The sequence below is a fragment of the Quercus suber genome, unplaced genomic scaffold (assembly GCF_002906115.3).
Source record: "Quercus suber isolate HL8 unplaced genomic scaffold, Cork oak 2.0 scaffold_61, whole genome shotgun sequence".
Classification (NCBI taxonomy): domain Eukaryota; kingdom Viridiplantae; phylum Streptophyta; class Magnoliopsida; order Fagales; family Fagaceae; genus Quercus; species Quercus suber.
The window spans coordinates 749607-771892 of NW_027069526.1; the positions used below are offsets into that span (position 1 = coordinate 749607).

At 36.8% G+C, this 22286-nt stretch overlaps 2 protein-coding genes across 5 annotated transcripts; both read right to left on the reverse strand.

The window, feature by feature from the left end:
* Positions 1-449: 449 nt before the first annotated feature.
* Positions 450-14611, reverse strand: LOC136061493 (uncharacterized). Its single transcript, XM_065772609.1, has 5 exons — positions 14588-14611; positions 1592-1732; positions 1203-1442; positions 1042-1101; positions 450-805 (listed from the first exon to the last, which is right to left on the reverse strand). The coding sequence occupies exons 1-5, from the start codon at positions 14594-14596 to the stop codon at positions 701-703; spliced, it is 555 nt and encodes a 184-aa protein (XP_065628681.1). The 5' UTR covers positions 14597-14611; the 3' UTR covers positions 450-700.
* A 69-nt stretch (positions 14612-14680) lies between these two features.
* On the reverse strand, positions 14681-18847 carry LOC111998706 (uncharacterized). Of its 4 annotated transcripts, none has more exons than XM_024030796.2 (4): positions 18721-18844; positions 18400-18587; positions 18165-18327; positions 14681-14863 (listed from the first exon to the last, which is right to left on the reverse strand). In XM_024030796.2, exons 1-4 carry the CDS (start codon positions 18796-18798, stop codon positions 14681-14683), a joined length of 612 nt encoding a protein of 203 aa, XP_023886564.2. In that variant the 5' UTR covers positions 18799-18844. The 4 variants fall into 4 exon arrangements, with proteins under 4 accessions (XP_023886564.2, XP_065628679.1, XP_065628678.1 ...); XM_065772607.1 differs by having other exon boundaries at positions 14710-14863; positions 18158-18327; positions 18721-18846; XM_065772606.1 differs by lacking the exon at positions 14681-14863 and adding an exon at positions 15342-15679 and having other exon boundaries at positions 18158-18327; positions 18721-18847.
* Between the last annotated feature and the right edge of the window lie 3439 nt (positions 18848-22286).

The window sequence follows — 22286 nt, forward strand, 5'->3', positions numbered from 1 at the left end:
CAATAAATAATTACAATAAACACAATTGGAATATTAATTCCAATCCAGGTTTAAAAGTGTTGTATTCGAAGTTTTGAGCGGATTGCTTACCTGACAGTACCAGCATGTCAAAACTCAAAAGTGTAGCATGCAACCTATTACAAAACCAGGGGAATAGAAATGTATGCTCCATCTCTGTAGGGTTGTGCTGTGCACACCTTTACGAAGCCAATTTGGCTCCATTTCGGAATACATCATTTTCAGCAGAGAATATTCCTAATAATCTGTCGATCATGCATTGCCAGAGATGCTAATTTAAAGCCCCCACTGATGAAATTATTGAAGATCTGTTTCTTGATCAGCTAACATCATGCAATTGGACACCCAAACTAAACAAAACAAGGCTCATATCGTACTGCATGTAAACTTTAATATGATATCAAAAGAAAATAAAGAGGAACAAAGCAAAATAGGAAAAGAAAATCCACTAAAAGAGCATCAAACAAGCTATATGCAAAAATACTTCATAATAATGAAGCAAAACTATAATCCAGACTCACGCTTGCTTCATAACAATGACACAAAACTATAATCCAGACACACTTCCAACAAATTCAACACAAAATGACATCCCCATGATACTCTTCACGACAAAAATATAGGCTAGCAAATGTATTATGAAAACATGTAAATACCAATACATCTAATGAAAATCATTAGTTCAACGATACCCCTTTAAGGGGTCTGCTGTTTTGCCAGACCTAGCATCAGTCCATGCTTTTGCAATTGTTCGTTTCATTTCCTCATCCCCTTCATCGTACATATTCTGCAATATGCACATCAAGATACAATTTTAAAATAGAGAGAAAAAAAGGATGCTGTCTAACAGTAGCCTCTGATAGTTATATTTCATAGGCATGCATGATTACATCCCTACATTGTAAGTATGTCCTATACAATGTGTATGTGTGTGTGTGTGCGTGTGTATGTGTGTGTTTGTGTACTTGTGTTATCTACATCCAAGAGCATAAGTTGCCAATGATAAATCACGGAGAAACTCACCTTCATTAAATCCATGATTCCTGCCATGGGATCTCGATCTTTATCCAGATTTGGCTTTAGCTATAAGGTAAAAACATTACAGAAATAATGCAATTAGATGATTATGTTGAGAAGGAAATATATAAAATCCAATCGTGATACTCCTCACACTATGCAATTACCTTGTCCTCTTTAAACTGCAAATCTAACCAGTTCCCCTTTGAAGCTTTGAATAATATAATAGTGACCCTTGTTGGCTTAATTATCACTTTACACTTCTCTGGAACGATCTCCTTGTTCAATTTGGGTATGGCACATCGGTAGTTCTTCCCTTGGACATCATGGAATTTGACATCAAGAGAAATTGGCTTAAACTCAGTCTCCATTTTTTCCTGTTCAACTCCCTCTAGAAATATATATATCTACAGGAGGCAGAATCATGATTAGAGCAACTAATGGTAATACAAACCATAAGAATTAAACAATAATGAGAACCAAGAACCGTTAGTCATCAAGAAACACAATGGAGAGTTGAGAATTTGAAAAAAAAAAAATTCACATGCATTCTTACCTTGACTTTGTCATCATCCTGATCCCAGCTGAATGATCCGAGCGTAACATAATTTAATGCAGGGATCGGAGATGCCTTAGGTGCAGTTGAAATAGGAGTTGGAATTTGCAAGGGAGGTGCGGAGGTAGCCTCTTTTAAAATCTGCATATGGAGACACAAGATCAGGTTAGTGTTCACAAGCAAAACAAATACTATCTCATTTTCCTATGACACCATAGACAACCGATATACCAATCTTGCAGATTCAGTCTATGGCTCAACATCAGGTAGATGATCATCAAAGTGGGTATCCGGGCTCAATTTATTGCTCAACAAAATATAGGTAAAATTACACTAATCAATATTGACCACTCACTTCCTTGGAAGCTATGTCTACTTCCACTGACAACTATAAATCCAGCACATGAAAATGAAAAAAACAACACCAACAACCAGCAATTGTTTAAGAAGTCAATATAAAAGGGCAATTAGAGTTAAACTAGGTTTTTAAGGGGGTTCTGACTTTTTTTGGATAATACGAAAGTGAGATTAAAATTACTGCAAGAGCAAAAAGACACTAGGCTCCCTAAGCAGACTGCCATGATAGACATCACAAAAAATAATGCACTATTTGGGGTCACATTTCGGTGCTCAAGGTAAGAGTCAGCTCTGAAAGGATATTAATACCCCAAAAAAAAAAAAAAAAAAAAAAAGAGGTTCAGAAACAGTTGACACAACTTACTTAGATGACATAGTGATATATAGTGAGTCCTTGGAGGATCACTTGGAACACCTTAGGAATGTGCTATCCAAATTAAGGGAACATCAATTGTACGTCAAGAAATAGAAGTGTGAGTTTGCCCAGCAAGAGATTTTGTTTCTAGGGCATAAGGTCAACAAAGGTCTTGTGATGATGAATGAGAGAAAGGTGCAGGCTATCCTTGATTGGCCTCCACCAAGTAAAGTGGCTGAGTTGTGGTCTTTCCTTGGATTGGCTAACTATTATAGGAAGTTTATTCAAGGGTATTCCAAGAAGGTTGCTCTTCTTACAGATTTGCTGAAAAATGACAAGAAATAGGTGGGGACAGATGCATGTTAAGAAGCTTTTGAGAAGCTTAAAGCTACTGTGTTAAGTGACTCGGTGCTGTGTCTACTAGATTTTGAGTTACCATTTGAAGTCCATATTAATGCTTCTGACAAAGCAATTGGTGGTGTGCTGGTGCAAGAGAAACACCCAGTTGCCTATGAAAGTAGGAAGCTGAATGATACAGAGCAAAAAATGTTCAACACATGAGAAGGAAATGATTGCTGTGGTTCATTGTTTGCTAACCTAGAAGGTGTATCTGCTAGATCCTAAATTCGTGGTGAGGACTGATAATGTAGCCAATACCTCCTTCAACACACATAAGAAGTTGTCTCCTAAGTAAGCTAGGTGGCAGAAGTTGCTACAAGAATATGATTTTGTGTGGGAACACAAGCCTGACAAGCATAATCAAGTAGCAGATGCACTTAGCCGCAAACAAGTGCAAAAGTATGTTGCTGCCTTGACCAGAGTTGAGTCAGATTTTGTGAAAATGATCAAGAAAAGTTTTAAGCTTGATGCCACTTACCAGAAATTAGTGCAAGATGTGACTGCAGGCCTAGTACGTCATTACTGGCTTGAAGATGGGTTGCTGTATGCAAAGGATGGTAAGTTGTTTATTCCTAGTGGGAAAATCCATAGGGAGTTTTTGAAAAAGACTCATGATCCACAATGGGCAGGACATCCAGGTAAAGAAAGAATGTATGTTTTACTGTCCCGTTCTTATTATTGGCCTAAGATGGAGTTAGACATTAAGTTGTATGTAAAAACTTGTCTAGTTTGTCAACAAGATAAGGGTTTAACTCAAAGGGAAGATGGTTTGCTACAACCTCTTCCTATACCGAAAAGTCCATGGATTTCTATTTCAATGGATTTCATTACTGGTATGCCTAAAGTGAAGGGAATGGGTTCAGTTTTTGTAGTGGTTAATCGATTTTCAAAGTATGTCATGTTTATGGCTACTCCAAGTACTTGCACAGCAAGGGTACAGCAAAGGTAACTGCTAATCTGTTTTACAGAAATGTGGTGAAGTACTTTGGTTTGCCTGAAGATATTGTGAGTGATAGAGACTCTTGGTTTGATAGATTGTCAAACCAAGAGGATCAATACTGTGTTGGAAGATTACTTGAGGCACTATGTGACTACAAGTTAGAAAAACTAGCTAAACTTGTTGGATTGAACACAGTTTGCTTACAATTTGCACAAGTCTTCTTCAATGGGAACGAGTCCATTCAAGGTGGCAATGGGGTAGCAACCCTAACACCTCATAAGATTGTAAAACAGCATTCAGAAGGCAGGTGTCCTACAGCATACAGATTTGCTATTGCTAAACAAGAACTGATGCAGGAAGCATAAGAAAATTTGTTGAAAGCACAGCAAAGAATGAAAAAGTATGCTGATAAAGAGATGAGGCCTCTTGAGTTCTAGGTTAGGGACAAAGTGTTGTTGAAGCTAACTCCACATATTTGGAGAAAGTTTAGAAGTGAGAGTGTACACAGAGGGTTAATTCCAAAGTATGATGGTCCTTTTGAAGTTGTGAAGAGAGTTGGTGTTGTTGCTTACAAGTTAAAATTGCCTGAAAGGTTGCAAATTCACCTCACAGTTCATGTGAGCTTTCTAAAGCCTTATCATGGGGATGAAATAGATCTGCAAGGAATGAGGCAAGGCATGCCTCACCTATTGTTATGGTACAATTTGATCGAGAAGTGGATAGAATACTTGACAAGAAGGTAACGGGTTATCGAAAGGGTGGAAATATGATAATTTATTACTTAGTGAAGTGGAAAGGGGCAGCTAAACAGAAGCAAGTTGGGAGAAGGCATTGACTTTATGGCAGTTTGAAAAGGAAGTGAAGGCATTTGAAATACCTTACTAACGAGGATGTCGGCTTCTTTTGGTAGTGGTGGTTTGTTAGGAGTATTATGTGTTACTGATGATGGCATGAGAAATAAGGGTGCTTGGGTAGCATTGGGTTAATCACTTGGCTTCATGTTTTCTCAACACACTCATGGCTCCTTATGCTTGAGTTGTGATGCTCCTAAGGGCTTTTTGAGGGGGACCAGCCCAGTCTCCCTACTCGAGTTGTATCAATGAACAGTGATGAGGGGCAGCATGTGGAGACACCTTGCTCCACATAATGTCCCAAAACCATGGCAGAGGAAGGCCATGGTGGGCAGAGATGGTTGTGATGATGGCAGCAGCAAGTGGTGCTAACCATATGTGGTGGTACATGACATTGGTGGCTTAGTTTCTAGTTCTTGTGTGTGGGCTTGGTGGCTTGAGTGCAAGGCAGGGTTGGGTTGCTGTGATGATAGAATGTTGTCTGCAAGGCATTGGGCTAGTGGAGCTGGCTTAATGCATGGACAAGTGCTAGTGGGCTAATGGCAATTACTTTGTGTGCTGCATGTGGGTATGCTGTGTGGGTTGTAGTGCTAATAGGAGACCTTGAGCATGGGCTAAGCTTCTCCAAAACGTGTGGGAACATGTTGTGTGGGCTGTTGAAGGATGGGCAGAGGCCCTATGGTCTACTGAGACATGGGTTGTGCATGTGTAGCATGTGCAATGGCAATTACCAAGCAATTCCTAACTTTCCTAATTATTAGACCTAGTGTGTAGGGCCTGGAAACGTGGAAAGCAAGCTAAGACAGCATTAGTTAAAGATGTCCTAAGTCAAAACACATGTGGCAAATTATCTAAGACCTAAACAGTTACTAAGTAATAATTGCCATAGCAGTTAACTTTGTATATTTAACCCTAAGGCTGTTGGGGTGTTAGCAGTAGAGTGTATTTGGTCTTGAGAAAATTCTGTATAATTCTCTAGGCTTGTAAAAGAGTTTCCTTTGTACTTGAGATTAAGTAATAAAGTANGCTTAATGCATGGACAAGTGCTAGTGGGCTAATGGCAATTACTTTGTGTGCTGCATGTGGTATGCTGTGTGGGTTGTAGTGCTATGGAGACCTTAGCATGGGCAAGCCTATCTAAAAGTGTGGGAACATTTGTGTGGGCTGTTGAGGATAGGCAGAGGCCCATGGTCTCTGAGACATGGGTTTGCATGTGAGATGTGTAGAATTACCAAGCAATTCCTAACTTTCCTGAATTATAACCTATGTGTAAAGGCTGAAAGAAGAGAAGCAAGAAGCATTAGTTAAAGATGTCTAATCAAAACACATGTGGCAAGATTTTAAGACCTAGACAGTTATATAGAATAACTTCCATAGCAGTTAATTCTTATATTTAACCCTAAGCTGTTGGGGTGTAGAGTAGAGTGTATTTGTTTGAGAAATTCTGAATCTCTAGCTTTTCCTTTGTACTTGAGATTAATAATAAAAGTTGGGGTGGTTTCCTTAAATATTTGTGTGTGTGTGTTTAAATCCTTATATAATTGTTCTAAGTGTTACTGCATGTGGTTGTGTTGCTAACTAAGTAAGGATTAGGACCATACACAGACAGAAAATTTAGTGAAAAATTGACCTGTGACACCTTCTTATGTACAATTTGGCTTTCAGCCACTTTCATTTGAGAGGATCCTCTGTATTTTATTTGAGAGGATCTTTTATTATTATAAATAGGTTGTAAGTTAGATTTTAAGAATCTAATAATTATTTTATCCTTATTTTTTTTTATAAGAGTCAGCCACTTTCAACCTTAACTTATCAAGTTATTATTGACTTTTACTATTTTTCAATATATGTGGTTACATTTGAACCTTCTTAACTTTTTTTTTTTGGGTAAAAACCTGGATATCATTAACAAAAAGAAATGACACCTACTTCAACTATGTTTGGAAGGGAGGGAAAAGAAGAGAAATGAAGGAAGTCATCATTTCTCTTGTTGGGATTCTAAGAACATTCACAGCAGTGGTGCTAAATAGTTTTATTGTTAAAAATATAGTTATTTAGCACCATTAATCACAAAAGTAGAGCTACAGCAGTGGAGGTAAAGCTAGAAAATTAGCTTCTGAGCTACAGTGCACATCTAAAGATAGATGTGCACTGTAACTCAAAGGCAAAAAGAAAAATTATATTTTAATTGGTTTCTTTCTCTGCTTTTATTAAATTAAGTTTTTCTCTCTTCTTCTTTCTTTTCTCTTTCTTTTTCACATTCACTCTTTCTTCTTCACCGAACCAAACCCAACACTTCTCCCTTTTGATTTTTTTTTTGGGTTCCTTCCTCCAGCCATTTTTTCTCTATTTTTTTCTTTCTACTTCACTTTTCTTCTTCACTGAACCCAATCCTTCTCTTGTCCACCTTCATTTTTATATTTCTTCCTTCCTCCAACTCCTCACCACTCCTTAGTCACTGCCCGCCAAGTTGCCAGCGACCCAAGTCCTAAGTCGTTGCTGACACAAGTCCCAAGCTGTCGACGACCAAAGCCTGGTGTTTTTTTTTTTTTTTTTTTTAAATCAGAGTTGTGGATGGTAGTTGTTGAGGTGGGTTTGTGGTGGTGGTGGTGTGTTGTTGATGGGGTTGTGTTGTGGTATGTGTTCGTGGTGGTGGTGGGTTGTCCTACGCCATTACTGTGGGCAGTTGTTGTTGGTTGTGGTAGTGGTGTGGTTTTTTTTGTTGTTTGTCCTTGGGTTTTTTTGTTGCTGGATTTGTGAGTTTGTTTAATTTTGGTTGTTTTTATGTGTGATGTTGGTTGGTTTTTGAGATGATTTTGTTACAAATTTGATGGATTTAGGCTGTGTTAATGGTGGCCTGTAGACAATGGAGGTGGTTGTGGGTGGCAATGGAGGTGGTTGGGGTTTTGGGTTTGCTTATTGTTCTTCAAAATCTTCAGATAATCGGTTTGTGGTTTATTTATTTATTTTTTGACAATGGGTATATTATTTTACTGTGATGTTTATATTATTTTATTATGATATTTATATTATTTTATTGAGTTAAAAGTTAAAATAAATTTACTGTTACAAAATATTTTATAAAATAAGTAAATAAAATAATTTTTTGTGGTGTTAAATAATTAAAAAAATAGTTTGTGGATGCTGTGCAAACACAATCCAGTGATCACACTTTTATCTATTCACCGAATTTGGACAGATTTGAAAGGAAAAAGAGCAATAAGAAATTTAAAGCAATCACATTAATTTTTCATGTCAAGGAAATTACCCCTTTGTCCAAGATTTCAAATTTATTACTCTCAATCTCATGTGGGTATAGAAGTAAAAAAAAAAAAAAAAATCATATATTTTGCTTCTCATTTCTTCTCTCGACATCCCAAGCAAAAGAAAGCATAGTAATTCTTCAATTTTCTTTTCTCTTTCTCTTTCTTATTTCCAAAGAATCCAAGCATTCATTAGACTACTGGACCCAATCCGGTCCAAAAAGGAAAAATAACCTCACGTACGTACGTGTCACTTTCTGGTGAGTCCCAGCTGTTAGAGAGAGAGAGAGTAACCCTCCACGTCCAGAACCTTCTCTCGTTTTTTAAAAAGCCCTAATCGAAATTAATAAATACGCAATCCCCATTTTGCCCCCCCTTCTCTCCTCTCTCTCTCTCTCTCTCTCTCACTCATATAAAAATTCTTCTAGCATTTTCCATTCCCATATATATATATATATAAAACGGTCTAAAAGCTCAGTCTGTCTGTCTCTGTGGGTTGATAGTGTAAAAAAAAAAAAAAAAAAATCATATAGTTTTGGTATTGTCAAGTGAAAATGGCGGACGAAGTAGCGCTAGACTTGGAGGAGCTTCGTCACCTCCAAAGCATTGCCAAGAGACCTCGCGTCCTCTCTCTCATCTCCTCCCAGATTAGCGACCTCGACAAGGTTCTCTTCTTTTTTCTTTTTCTCTTTTTCTAAATGCGATTTGCCAAATTGTAATCTCTAATTTATTGTTGCTTTTCAAATAACCACAAATGCTCATTCTGCTTTTTTGTTTTTGTTTATATATATATATATATATATTAAAAAAGCATGAAATTTTGATTGCTTCGTTTATTAATAATACAATAGTGAATTATTTGTTACAGCCAGTAAAAAAGCGTTTGTAATTGTTGCATAGAATTGAATTGAATACTAAGACGGGTTAAGATTAGAATTTAATATTTACATAAAGGGAAATGCTTTACTTAATATGAGATTTTCATTTCTAGGAATCTTACAGCACAGGAATTTTTTTTTTAAATTATTATTATTCCCAGAATATCTTTATTAAATTAATATTTAGAAAATCGCAATGTTGGATTACACATTTCCTTACTTTTTTTTTTTTTTTTCTTTAACACGCATGTCAAATATGGTATTAATCTGGAGTCCCTTGAAGTATGAGAACGCTCCCGAATTCTAACAGATTACTTCAAACCAATTGAATTGACCAGTTAGGTATATGTGGATACTAATCAAGCAATTGAATTGAATGGAATTAAATAAATAAATAAATTCGTGTGCTTTACTAACTAAAGCGTTGGTGACATTCCTAACACATGTTTGATGAGCAAATTTCTTTCTTCCTTTATTATTATTATTATTATTGGGGTAATATAATAATATTGTGTGTGCGAGTGTCTGTATGTATAATATATCTATACTAGATTTGAGATCTAGAGTTGAACTCTATGGGATAAGTTAAATTAAGTTATGCCTGTGGAAACCACAACAAAACGGTCTACAAACTCATAGAATACATCATTCATCAAATTGCAGAATGTAGCAGGGGCATTTGTTAAACCAAAAGGCATAACTAGAAATTCATAAGAACCATACCGAGTTACACAAGTCCAACTTGGTGAAGTAAATGGCTTTGCACAGTCTGTCAAATAGGTCTTGAATCAAAGGAACCGGGTACTTGTTCTTCACCGTTACTTTGTTCAAGGCTTTATAGTCCATACACATATGCAATGATCCATCCTACTTCTTTTGGAATAGAACATGGGCACCGTAAGGGGCTTTGAAGGGCTGAATGTAGTCTGCATCAAACAATTCAGTCAATTGTTTTCTCATCTCAGCCAACTCCATATGGGACATTTTGTATGGAGCCTTCAAAAGGAGGCTTTGAACCAGGAACCAACTCAATCTCTTGATCAACAGCACACCTTGGTGAAAGGGTCTTAGGCAATTCTGGAGACATCACATTAACAAATTTTTCCAACAGTCCAGCAACAGTATCTGGAATTTCAACAAACTTGTCCTGCTTGACCTAAATCATTGCAGCCAAGTAAGTCATCTCCCCATTCTTCAATCCATGCTCAACTTGCATAACTGACACCATTAACTCTTTCCTCTTGCTAGTCTTGCTATTTCCTGCCCTACGCCTCGCAGGAACATAGTATAGCTACTTCTCATCGAAAATCAGCATCACACCGATGAATGGCAGCAAGGCAGCCTTGGCAGCCACAAAGAACTCATCACCCATAATTACATCAAAGTCATCCAACTTCATAATCAGGAAAATTACCTTTCTTGTCCACTCGCTAACCTTGAATCTCACACCAATAGCAATTCTCGAAACAGGTTTTGCTTTAGAGTTTACTGCCTTGATCTTACTTGGACACTTGCTCACTTTCAGACAAAGTTGTTGGACCATGCTTTCATCGACAAAATTGTGGGTAGCGCTAGTATTAAGCATTGCTTCAACCCCATTCCCATTCATCTTTACTTGCACATAAGACAGCCCCTTAGAATTATCTTACACTAAGGGCATTCAGCAGTTGTAAAGGGTTCACCCTGCTGGGAACTTCTTCATCGGACTGCCCCCTCTAATCTTCAGCAACCATTGCATTAAACTTTTCACGCTTAGTGTGGTCTCTTGCTTGATAAAGGCCATTGCATATAGGCCTGTCCACGGGTCAATCTGGGTCGGGTTTGTGTCCAACCCGGAATCGACCCGACCAAATCAGGTCTCTCAAATTTTAACCCGCCGCCGACCGGAGTGGTTGATTAGATCAGGCGGGTCAGAGCTTCCACAGAGTTTGGGCGGATCGATCGGTGTTGATTATTTGGAAAACGGTGAGAATCCAGCCAAGAAAAGATGAAAAACGGCAGAACTCTGGTGAAATTTTTTTGAAAAACGGGAGAAATCCGGCCAGATCTAGCCAGATCCAGTGAGATCTTGGCCATTTTCGGCAAGATCTTGGCTAAATCTAGTGAAATTTCACCGAATCTAGCTTAAATCTTCCCAAAAATTCTCAAATCTTGCCAGATCCACACCTTCTCGCGCGGGAAAATGATGAGTCAGTTGGATCGGGTTTCTCGGATTTGAGAGGAGGAGAATTGATCTTCGACCCGTTGATCTCGAATTTTGGAGAATCAAATCTGTCCCTGACCGCCGGAGCAGCCTGTTTGGTCGGTGGCGGGTCGGGTTCCAGTCGGCGGCAGTGGGTGGGTCGGTCCGGCGGGTCCTTGAACAACCCTAATTACATATGAAGTAGCCTGCATTCAACTTGGGCTGTTCTTTGCTTTGTTGAGAGGTAGACCTCTCTCTTTTGCTCTTGTTACCCTAATTTTTCTTTCTGCTTATCCTTGTTCTTCTTACCATCTTTCTTCTGCTTGTCTTCAACAAGAATCTACACGACATCCCTCTAATAAAAAATCTGATTCCGTATCACAACAGTTTCTGCAGATAGTGCATCCAATCTATCACACATAGAAAGTTGTTCTCTCTCTCTACAGGAACTCTAAGTATGTACTCCAAGACAGTCACCCTTGACTTAATGTTTGAAGACATTGCAACCAGGCTCTGATGCCAATTGTCATAGTGTCAATTTTTCACTCAAATTTTCTGCTTGTGATGGTCCTAAGTCCTTTACTTAGTTTTAGCCAACACTATACGCACATTGCAGTAACACTTAGAACAAATTATATAAGGATGTTTAAACACACAGCACACACAATATTTATAGGAAACCCACCCCCAACCTTTATTATTTAATCTCAAGTACAAAGGAAACCCTTTTACAAGCCTAGAGAATTACACGAAATTTTCTCAAGGCCAAATACACTTTGCTACTAATACCCCCAACAACATTAGGGTTAAATATATAGAATTAACTGCTATGGTAGTTATTGCCTAGTAACTGTCTAGGTCTTAAACAATCTGCCACTTGTGTTATGATTTAAGATACCTTCAACTGATGCTATCTTGGCTTGCTCTTCTTTCTAGCCTTTACACAGTAGGTTTGATCATCAGGAAAGCTAGGAACTACTTGGTAACTACTACTACACATATTGCACATGCATAACCCATGTCTCAGCAGACCATGGGGCCTCTGCCTATCCTCCAACAGCCCACACAATATGTTCCCACACATTTTAGATAGGCTTGGCCCATGCTCAAGGTCTCCCATCAGCACTATAGTCCACATAGCAAGCTCACATGTAGCACACAAAGTAACTGTCATCAGCCCACTAGCACTTGTCTATGCATTCAGCTAGCCCTACTAGCCCAATGCCTTGCACACAACATTCTATCATCACAGCAGCCCAACCCTGCCTTGTACTCAAGCCACTAAGCCCACACACAAGAACCAGAAACTAAGCCACCAATGCCATGCACCACCATATAGTATTAGTATCACCTGCTGCTGCCCATCATCACAACTATCTTTGCCCACTATGGCCCTCCTTTGCCTTGGCCTTAGGGTATCATGTGGAGTAAGGTGTCTCCACATGCTACCCTTCATCACTGCTCATCGATCCAATTCGAGTAGGGAGACTAGGCTGGTCACCCTCAAAGAGCTCTTAGGAGCATCACTAGTCAGGCATGAGGAGCCATGAGTGTGTTGAGAAAACATGAAGCTAAGTGATTGACCTAATGCTGCCCAAGCACCCTCATTCCTTATGCTATCATCAGCAACACATAATGCTCCTAATAGAAGATGCAGGCTACATACACAATATTGCACAACAAATTTTATAAAAATGAAAAAAAAAATTAAAATTACACACTTTTTTATAATTTTAATATAGAATGCTATAAGTATTGAATTTATATGAAAGTGAAATGCAAATAATTACAATCTACCATATAAGATAGTTGTAAAAAAAATTGTTATAAAGAGTGCCAACTTAGGCTGCGTTTGTTTCGGCTGAAAATGATTTCAGGAAATCCTTTTACACCACGCTCCATGTTTGGTACGTACTGAAAATTGGGTCAATTGAAATTGATTTTCTACGTTGACTGTAAAATAAGGCCTCTCTGGTGTAAAACCATTTCATGTTGTATTTTACCTTCAAATGAATTACACCCCAAGAAAATAGAAGAGAGAGAGAAACAGCCAGAGGAGATCGCACATCGAAGCACCAGCTCGTCACACCCCAGCAGCGGCTTGCTCATCACACCCCAACATTGGCTCACTTGTCGCACCCAAGCACCAGCTCGTCGCACCCTAGCACTAACTCGCCCATCGCACCCCAGCATCGACTCGCTCGTCGCCGGTATCAGACACACCTACCGATCTCGTCGCCGTTGCCTCCTTCATCCCCGATCTCGTAGTCGTCGCCTCCTTCAGATAACCCAACCTTCGTCGGTATCAAACCCAACCCAGTCGCCTCTCTCTCTTCCTTCTTCTCTCAATTTGACCGATTGAGACCGGATTTGATGAATTTTTTGGTTTGGTTTGATATTAAATATTTGTTTGGAAGCTAAGAAAATGTGAGTATCAAGTAGAAAATGTGTTTTTACTAGTATTTTCAAGAACACAACCAAACACTAAAAACTATTTTCTTAAGTATTTTTTTAAAATGCCACCAAACAGCTGAAAATATTTTACACTTGGAAAACATTTTACATTGAACCAAACACAACCTTAGAATTACTTGATTCTTACCTTAGGTACCAACTGAATAACATTGTGGTAAACTTATCTTAAAAAAAATCTGGCAGAGTTGGAGGACGAGGAAGTGGAACCCGGCTGAGTGGGCCTTAGCGGTAAAGGGACTTGGCCCGTGGGGCTGATTGCCTTAGTGTATTATTAGCCACGGGCCCCAAAAAAAAACTGGAAAGGAATTTAACTCCAAAACTCTCTGTCAATACTTGAGCCCAAAATGATTAATTTGGTTGGTTCAGCTGATACTTCTCACAGGATTGATAATTAGTAAAAAGGGCCTTCGGTCTTATGAAAACTCGGCTCTCATTTAAAGCCTCGAATGGATGAGTTCAGGTTCGACCTAAAGGCTAAAGGAAAAATAAATAAATAAGCTAATAATTATTATCTAGAGATTTAAATATGTTATTATAATATTATACATTTTCCTCAATAGGATGTCACTAATACTCACTATATTTTAAAAGTTGAGATTTAAATTTAAAGAAATAAAATTGGACAAACAAAGACTACATGGTCATCTATATATTTATTTTTGGATGGTGAGTTTAGCCCTCTCTTTCATAAGACATGGTTCAAGTTCTTGTATGTGTATTCTCTTCATTTACTTTGAAATATAGAGTACAGTGTCCATTCATAGTGAAAATTTAATTTTTATGCATTTAAAAGTGTACAAGGTGCCACATCTTATAAAATCTCATTCCACCAAATAAGGAATGACAATTGATTTTAAAATAGGCGGCACTATTCACCTATACATTTGTGAAATATGAAATTTTAAAGGGAGAAATGGATCTTCACTATGAATAATGAAATAGATCCTCTCTATTTCATGAACAATTGGAAAGGATCATTTTCCACATGATCCCCTACTAATTGTGCTATTCCTTAGGGTGATGTTGATCAACTCTAGCATCCGATTCATCGAATAGCTGAACATAGCAATTGATTTGATCCACTTCATACCCATGATCTACAGACGAATTTTATAGCATCATGGGCACCAATCCTGATTCTATTTTGACTAGGCAAATCTTTTCTACAGCAATGCCATCTTCAGCATGAGGCCAATTATGGCAGATAATAACAGTTAAATGGCCATATCCCACTTGAAAGCAAAGAGGGGGGAAGTGAAAATAAAAAGTAAAAAATTGAGGACAGCGAAGTCATACCCTTTGCATAGGCTATGCTTTTCAACCTTCTTTCTTCTGTACAATATGGCTTTCATTTTTGTTGCCTGCACCTTCTTATCAGCAAACTTGCAATTAATACAATATTTTCTGAAGCTGCTCTTGTAACTTTGCTCTTTTTTGGTAATTAGAAGCCAAGTTTCTATCCAAATTCTTCTTCACGTCTATAAGTTCAGAGTTTCTCATTTCAGCTGCAGATATCTCAGAATTACTAAAATATCCACTGTCGCCCTGGAGTTTTGTAATGCTTGACTGGAGCTGCAAGAAAAATCAAGTGATGTCAAAGGTGTGGTTTTAGTTGGATCATTTTTACTTAGAAATAACTTGTGTAACAGAGATTTATCTTTTAAAATTATCATCGGAAATAAAGCATTATATGTACAACTGCCCATCAAGGACAAACAAAAAATATTAGTAGTTCATCATTCAAAAATCCACATGAATCAAAAATATTTATCACTCTAATTCTGTTTTCATTCCTTTTACTTCTAGAATTATTAACACTGGAAAAGCAGCCCCATTGTAATTCTTTTTGGTAGTTCGATTGTAATTTCAGTTTCTCTCTGGCAAGTATCATGTTAGATTCTTAATTTATTATTATTATAATTTTAAATGTTCAGGAACTGCTCCATTTTGCAAGCCTGCTGGACTCCCCACAAACATGATGGAAATGGTAGTTTGGCATGACATGAACACTAATGATCACAACCACAGTCAATTGGTGAGCCACAAAACATAGAACACTTATCTCAGCCAAGTTTCATCAATTTTTCAAATTGTTGTCCAATACCATCAAAATGTTAATGCCATGGCTCTAAATAACAAGTTAGTTTGAGCTTTTGACAATGTTATTTCTATGAGGATGTGCAACCTCTGAAGTCTTGAGTTAAAATAAGTTGCTGTATATACAACATACAAATTTCTAAATTACAATGAGAGTTCATAAGTCCACTGCAAGTAGAAAGAGATCTCTCAGGAGGGCAGGAGTCTAGCTTCTATGTAGTATTAACCACCGCATGAGAATCCCCTTCAAAGGATGTAAGCACATAGCTTTTCCATCTCTACATTGAGTGTCTGTTTGATAAAAATTAAAAAGTCAGCTTATTTTTGCTACTATTCATGGGCCTCACTGTACTATTTCAGCTAACTTTTACCTCTATCTATAGTATTTTCAACAAAAAGTTTTCAGTTTTAGCAAAAGAATCGGATCCCAAACAGACCCTGAATCATCTTAGGAGCTAGTCATGCTGCTAGAGCCTCCCCTTGCTAAATTCACAGAAAAAGCAGATAAAACAGTCCATGGACCTGTAAAATTACCCTAATTGTCTTTGGCAATGCATGCCCCCCAGAAATACTGTCAGTTGAAAGGCTGCAATAGTTAATTTTAACCCACTATGAGCTCTATAAATAGAGACAACTTTGAGAAGAGTGATTTACCACCCCCGGTAATTCTTTGCAAGACTTTTGAACATCAATGTAGGATAATTGAGGATCAACAAAAACCACACAAAGATTTATCATAAGGGACAGAACTTTTACAGTAAAATAATTACAAGGAGAAGGGTATTTTATTAAATTAAAGTCCATCTATTGGAAGAAGCAGAAGCAAATTGGGGTGGGGGAGAGAAGAGGGGGGGGGGGGGGTTGTGTGTGGAGGGGAGGGGGAAGAAGAAGAAGAAGAAGAAAACCTACAGAAAAAGAAGAATAAAAACGCAATCTTTCATGGGCAAGTTCTATAAATGAGTCATTATTAAATTCAACTGGCAAATGAAAACATCTTAAATGTTTGACCAGAAGCATAATAAACATTTTCCAAATCAAGAATTAGAATACACTAATGGTCCGTTTGAAAAAAACCATTGAAAGAGAAGAATTTGAATTTGAATTTTTAGCTCAAAATACTTGAATAGAGTATGAAATGACGTTTTTTTGTTATTGAATTAATAGATCGATTTGAGCTTTATTAATATGTGGATTTGAAATGAAAGCTCACATCATCATGTGTTGTTAAATTAAAAGCAATACTAACAAAGGTTATTCAAATCCCTTAAATTTAAATCCTCCTATCCAAACACAACCCCTAAGGATAAGAAAAATAGATGATGCATAATGCTAAAATATGAATATTTTTTCTTAGGGATTGGTCATTCAAAATTCTAAGTGGGTTGATTGGGGGGGGGGGGGGGGGGAGCTAAAGCCTCATAGGAAACTTTAAATGCCAAATATATACTTGAAATAAAACTTGCCTTCCTATTTATTGTTCTCATCTAAATTATAGGCTTATTGGGCATAATCCATTGGGGTTTATTAGGTTTAGGATCCACTTCAAAAAGAGCTCTAAGACAGCTTAATTCCAATGATTTTTTTTAATAAGTCAGAAATTTGAAGTTTGTAACCACCACCATCTAATTCATTTTTTAAATTCTATGAAAAACACCAGGGATTTCTTACAAAAATATTACTTACAGAGACAGCAGGCCCCTTCTGTTGTTGAAGACATTAAGAATCCTCTTTAGAGCTTTGCAAGGTTGAAGTTTATGCTGACCCAATTGAGAATCTACTCAGCACACTATGAGCTTGCCTAACAGGTTTATGAAACTTAGCTTCAAAAGGAATCAGAGTACACCTCCCCTCTCATTGTTTAACAACTGAATCCATTCCTTAGAAGAGATCTCTTGGCTTTCTACTTACTACAAGTCTTGATTTAATATCTGATTCTTTCTTCTTGTTGTATAGTGCTCATTTCTTCTTTATTATTGCTAACCAAAGAATGAATGAATGATGCACTATTTAACTAATGAAAGGAGGAAGGTATAATAGGAACTCAGGAGGACTTCTCTTTATAAATTTGGCATACCCAGCGTGTACTCATTTCAAAGCCTTCCTCAGCACATAAAGGTATACCCTATCATGCCATTTTATTCAGTGCCTTAGAGTAAACTGACTCAATGATATGATAAAGCAATTACACATCCCCTTCTCCAAACATTGCTCAAATGAACCTTAATCACATGGACGACTTTTTTTAAGATAATTTTTCTGATAAGTTGGATAGTCTTGACTATTCATTTAACACAAAGTTTTCTCCACACAAATTTGGAAGAATCCTCCAACTCTTTAAGTGGTGATTCGGATGAACATCCACGTGTATTTCAAATGGATGATCTATTAAGTCATTTAGATAAGTTGTTTAACTATCAAATACGTTATGTAATTAAAAGCACTTGTGGATGGTCATTTGAATCGCCAAGTAGCAGGTTGAAAAATTGGAGGAAATTTCCTCAAAGCAAATTGGAAGAAACTTCTGTCCATTCATTTAACTATTTCAAGGTTTGTGTAGAAGCTGTCTAAGCGTCAAGAATTCTCAAGCAAATCATGTTCAGTCATTACTTAAACAAAGATTGTTTGATCCTTATACTTTCTTTATATAATATACATGCAAATGTAAATGAATACATACATATATGTGAATGTGCCGAAATACAGTAAACCGATAAACATGCACAATTCGTCCAAAGAATATTCAATGCAATTGGAGTTTAACAGCCTTACTCATCACCTCTTTCACAGTATTTCTCAATTCCTCGACGCGCATTTGACATTCCACGAAGAACTTCTCCACGTTTTCCTTAAACTCCTTCATTTCACTACTTTTCAATTCGTAAAACCTATCCCTCTCCTTCTCCAACTCCTCGAGCTCCTCCACCTCACTCTTCAAAACCCTAAAAACCAAAACCTATTTCAATTACATAAATCAACCACTGGAAAATGTGAACAAAATTAAATTCACTCACCTCAAATCTTGCGATTCTGAACAGTATTTCGCGTCGAGGCTTTCAATTTGGAACTTGAGGGCCGAGATCTTGAAATTCTGAGACGCAATCCTTTGGTCGAGTATCAAGCATCTCTGTTCCATGGCCCTGATGTTTGTGTGCTTTGATGCCAAGACCTGAGACTTGCTCGCTTGCAATTCTCTCTCGGCCTGAAATCATTTTTTTGGCGTGGTGAACACAGGTTAATAAAATTAGAGATTTACTCTGTTTGGTTGGTGAGAAAATTTATAGGAGACGAAACAAACAGACGACGAAGAGTAGGGTTGGCATTGGGGAGCTGACCTGGAGGAGAGAGAGACGTTGGTATCTGGTTTGTTCCATTTGCTCGAGGCGCTCGCGGAATGCAGAGGAAAGCGCCATTGCGATTTGCTACGAGAGAGAGTGCGTGAGTGAGGCTGAGAGATTTCAAATTTTGAGGTATTTATAGGCCTATCTGTATGGTCAATGAGGAGGAATCGTGATTGTGTGGCTGTTATTATGAGGTCAAAGTTTGAACTTTAATTGTATGCTATATGTACATATCAAATTAAAATTTTAATTTTGTGTCATGTGTCTAAAATCTAAAATTGAAATTGTATTTTGTATTATGTGACTAAATGTATGTAGGCTCATTTTCATTAAAACCACTTTTATGTATTGGGTCAAGTGAGTTATTGTGCTAATTAAGTTTTTTCTTGATTTTGCAGTCAAACGTGAAAACCAAAGAGATTAATATCGGTGATAAGAACTTGGTTTGGGTATATTAAAACCACTTTTATGTATCGGGTCAAGTGAGTTATTGTGCTAATTAAGTTTTTTCTTAATTTTGTAGTCAAACGTGAAAACCAAAGAGATTAATATCGGTAATAAGAACTTGGTTTGGGTACATTACACAATTTTCAAAAAAATAGCAAAGCCAAAGTTTGCATCTTTGTTATAAATTGCTTACAAAGTTTGCATCTTTACATTTGCACTGAGTTTTGGATTAAAGTGTTTTATTCTTGGTTCTGATACTGAGTTTTGTTTACTATTCACTTACAAAGTTTGCATCTTTACATTTATTATAAATTGCTAATATGTGATTAGATGCACATTATGCCTAAAATTCACTATCCTTATATTTGCCTTTTTGTTCAGGTTTGGCACCTATAACAATGAAGAAAGCACTGTTGTGGACTGATTGATGATACTTTTTACAGGCTGCAAAGGAATTTAGTGATCAATGAAATCTCACTCGAATTGGAGAGGACCCGGCTATAGATGTCTAGATGGCAGATGTGAATCACTATATTTTTAAAATTTTCAGTGAACGTAAAGGTTATGAACAATATAAATTTTTTGAAGAGAGATTTATTATTCTATATTTACGCAAGTTTGGTCGCCTTCTTAGAGTGGATCACTCCACCTTGTCTTTCTACTGGAATTTTTTATTCAGATTGTTACAATTTAATCCAAAATTTGGATTTAGCTTCTGTCCAGTGGCACTGGCCACTGGACAAAAACCCCGCCCCCAAAATTTTATTTGAATTTTCCTATTGTTGTTACTATCATATATTATCATTCCAATTGTTCAATTAGAATATGAAATTAGAGTCCAATTTTACTATACACGTGTACAATCTAATTATTTTTAATTTTGCTGTCATGTGCAGAAGCCAATGAGATAAAATTAATAACACATTAAACACTCATGCTTTGGGAATCGATAGTACCAATCTAAATCCATTGGATCTGCTTCGTGATAATACAACTATTAAGGATATATAAAAACACGCATAAACTCATCTCTCTATAAAAAGAAGTTGGAGAGAATTTCTTTTATCAGCCATGGAACTTCAGAGGTTTTTTCTTCACACAAATGCCCATCATGTTACAAAATTACCTATCGTAAAACTACAAAATGAGTACAACTCTGAGGGTTTTTTTTTTTTTTTTTTTTTAAATTTTAAATTTTTTAAGCTACGACCCCCCCCCCCCCCCCATTTATTCGTATACAGAGTTATTTTCTATGTGATTTAAAAATATCAAGAATCACTTGATCATTTCAAATCATTTTAACAGAAATTGAAAATGAATAGAGTGAAATTCCACGTATCTATTGTCGGTCCATCTTATCTCAATAGACACAAATGACAAAACTCCCTTAATAGACACAAAACTCAGGGAGCGTACAACCACCATGCATGGTGAGTATGGCTGCAAAGCTTCCTCCACAATTAGTAATTTTTAACACTACTTGTATGAATTGATTTTATTCTGGTTAGTGGTTAGTATCTTCAGTGCAATTATGCGCATAATGATAACGTTTATTTTACGTTCATTCTACTTAGTTCAGTGTGTAATGTTAGATTGAAACTTTATTTCATTGTAACAGTATCAAAAGATTACAAAGAGTATATGAGCCGTTGGCTAATGTCCCGCAAAGTTTTTGAAACATATTACATAATGCAAGAGTAGTAAACCACAGGAAAACAACCACGTACACCCCTTGCATCTCATCTCTGGCCAAACACCTGTATGTCGTTTAATTTGTGTAGGGCGCAGCTGAATGGAATCAAAGTTCAGTAAGTTTATACTTATCTTTCTAAATTGCATCACACGGCATGTATAATTTTGAAGCAAGTCAGGGATTCAGTGCATGTACCCAAAAATTTGATTGTATTACCTTATAGTACCTGTAACATGGAGCCTAGGCTCAAGCCCTTTCCGATGAGTTTCGGTAATGGAAAGTTTGGTTCTCGCAAACAGTTTGAGGGAGGAGATTTTGAATTAATGAACCCATCAATAGAAGAGATTCTTCATGAAATCAACCACGCCGGAATTTAATTGCAGGTAGTGGTGGAGTAAGAAATTTTTTTCAAGGGAGCCAAGGTAAACATAATAAAATTCTTTTGTATAAAAAAAATGACTAAAATAATATTTATTTCCCATTAACTTTAACTTAAAAAAGTTGTGCCCTTTGCTCTTTCATGCCATTAAAATCATTTATAATTTGATTCTAAACTAAAACCTTTAGCAATCTCCTTTTCTATATATGTAGTTAAACAGTCGCTCAAGAAGTCATTATCCATCTTGTTACAAAGCTTTATCCATCTTTAGCAATCTCCTTTTCTATAATAATAATTTAATTTAATTACACAAGTCGTTACTATCAATTAAACAAACAATTAAAAAACTACTATTTTCAAATTACTATTCTAAAATCATATTTGCTGGAAACACAAACTGACCCTAGTCATAAAGCCTATTCTATTGACTATAAACCGGACCCTAAAGTGTACTGGTGTTTTAAGCTTTTAACATTTGTTTAGACTTTTTCTTTTTCATCTTTTTGGCTCAAATATTTGCTAGACACCACACAAAGGCACAAACATAAGCATATTCTAGTCTAGATAACAGAGCCTTTACTCTTCTTCCATTAACAACAAAAACTTGTCTACAAAAATTAATAGAAGATAGACAGAGACTCTGATAGAGTCATAGAGAGACTAGTGAGAAACTTACCACACTTCACAGCGAAGATAGATTGAGGCGGCAGAGGTGAAGGTAGCTCGACTGCTTGTGGCTTTGTGGTGGTTGCTGTGGCTAGGGAAGATTAGATCTTTGGGTTTACCGGGTTGGGAAGTTTGGGTTGTACTTGTGAAGTGTTTTTTTTTTTAATTGTGTTTGTGTGACTTTAATGTTGTATTTTTTTTTCGGTATATATTTGGATCTTGTAGTCCTAATTTAATTATATTTTGAAGTCCTAATTTAATTAGGAATAGGAATTTGATTAACAAGTGACTTTGTTAGAAATATATATCTCTAACATTTAGAGATATATATTAGACATATTAGCCCAATGTAATAAGCCCAAGCCCACTCTTACT

Excerpts from the sequence above, each read along its gene's own strand:
- LOC136061493 (XM_065772609.1), bottom strand. Across the intron at positions 1,443-1,591 it reads AGGATGATGACAAAGTCAAG|ATATATATATTTCTAGAGGG; the intron begins GTAAGAATGCAT and ends TGCCTCCTGTAG. Across the intron at positions 1,102-1,202 it reads TGCAGTTTAAAGAGGACAAG|CTAAAGCCAAATCTGGATAA; the intron begins GTAATTGCATAG and ends TTTACCTTATAG.
- LOC111998706 (XM_024030796.2), bottom strand. The coding sequence starts at position 18,798 with ATGGCGCTTTCCTCTGCATTCCGCGAGCGCCTCGAGCAAATGGAACAA. Across the intron at positions 18,328-18,399 it reads TCAGAATCGCAAGATTTGAG|GGTTTTGAAGAGTGAGGTGG; the intron begins GTGAGTGAATTT and ends TTTGGTTTTTAG. Across the intron at positions 14,864-18,164 it reads TGAGAAATACTGTGAAAGAG|CTCCAGTCAAGCATTACAAA; the intron begins GTGATGAGTAAG and ends TTTTTCTTGCAG.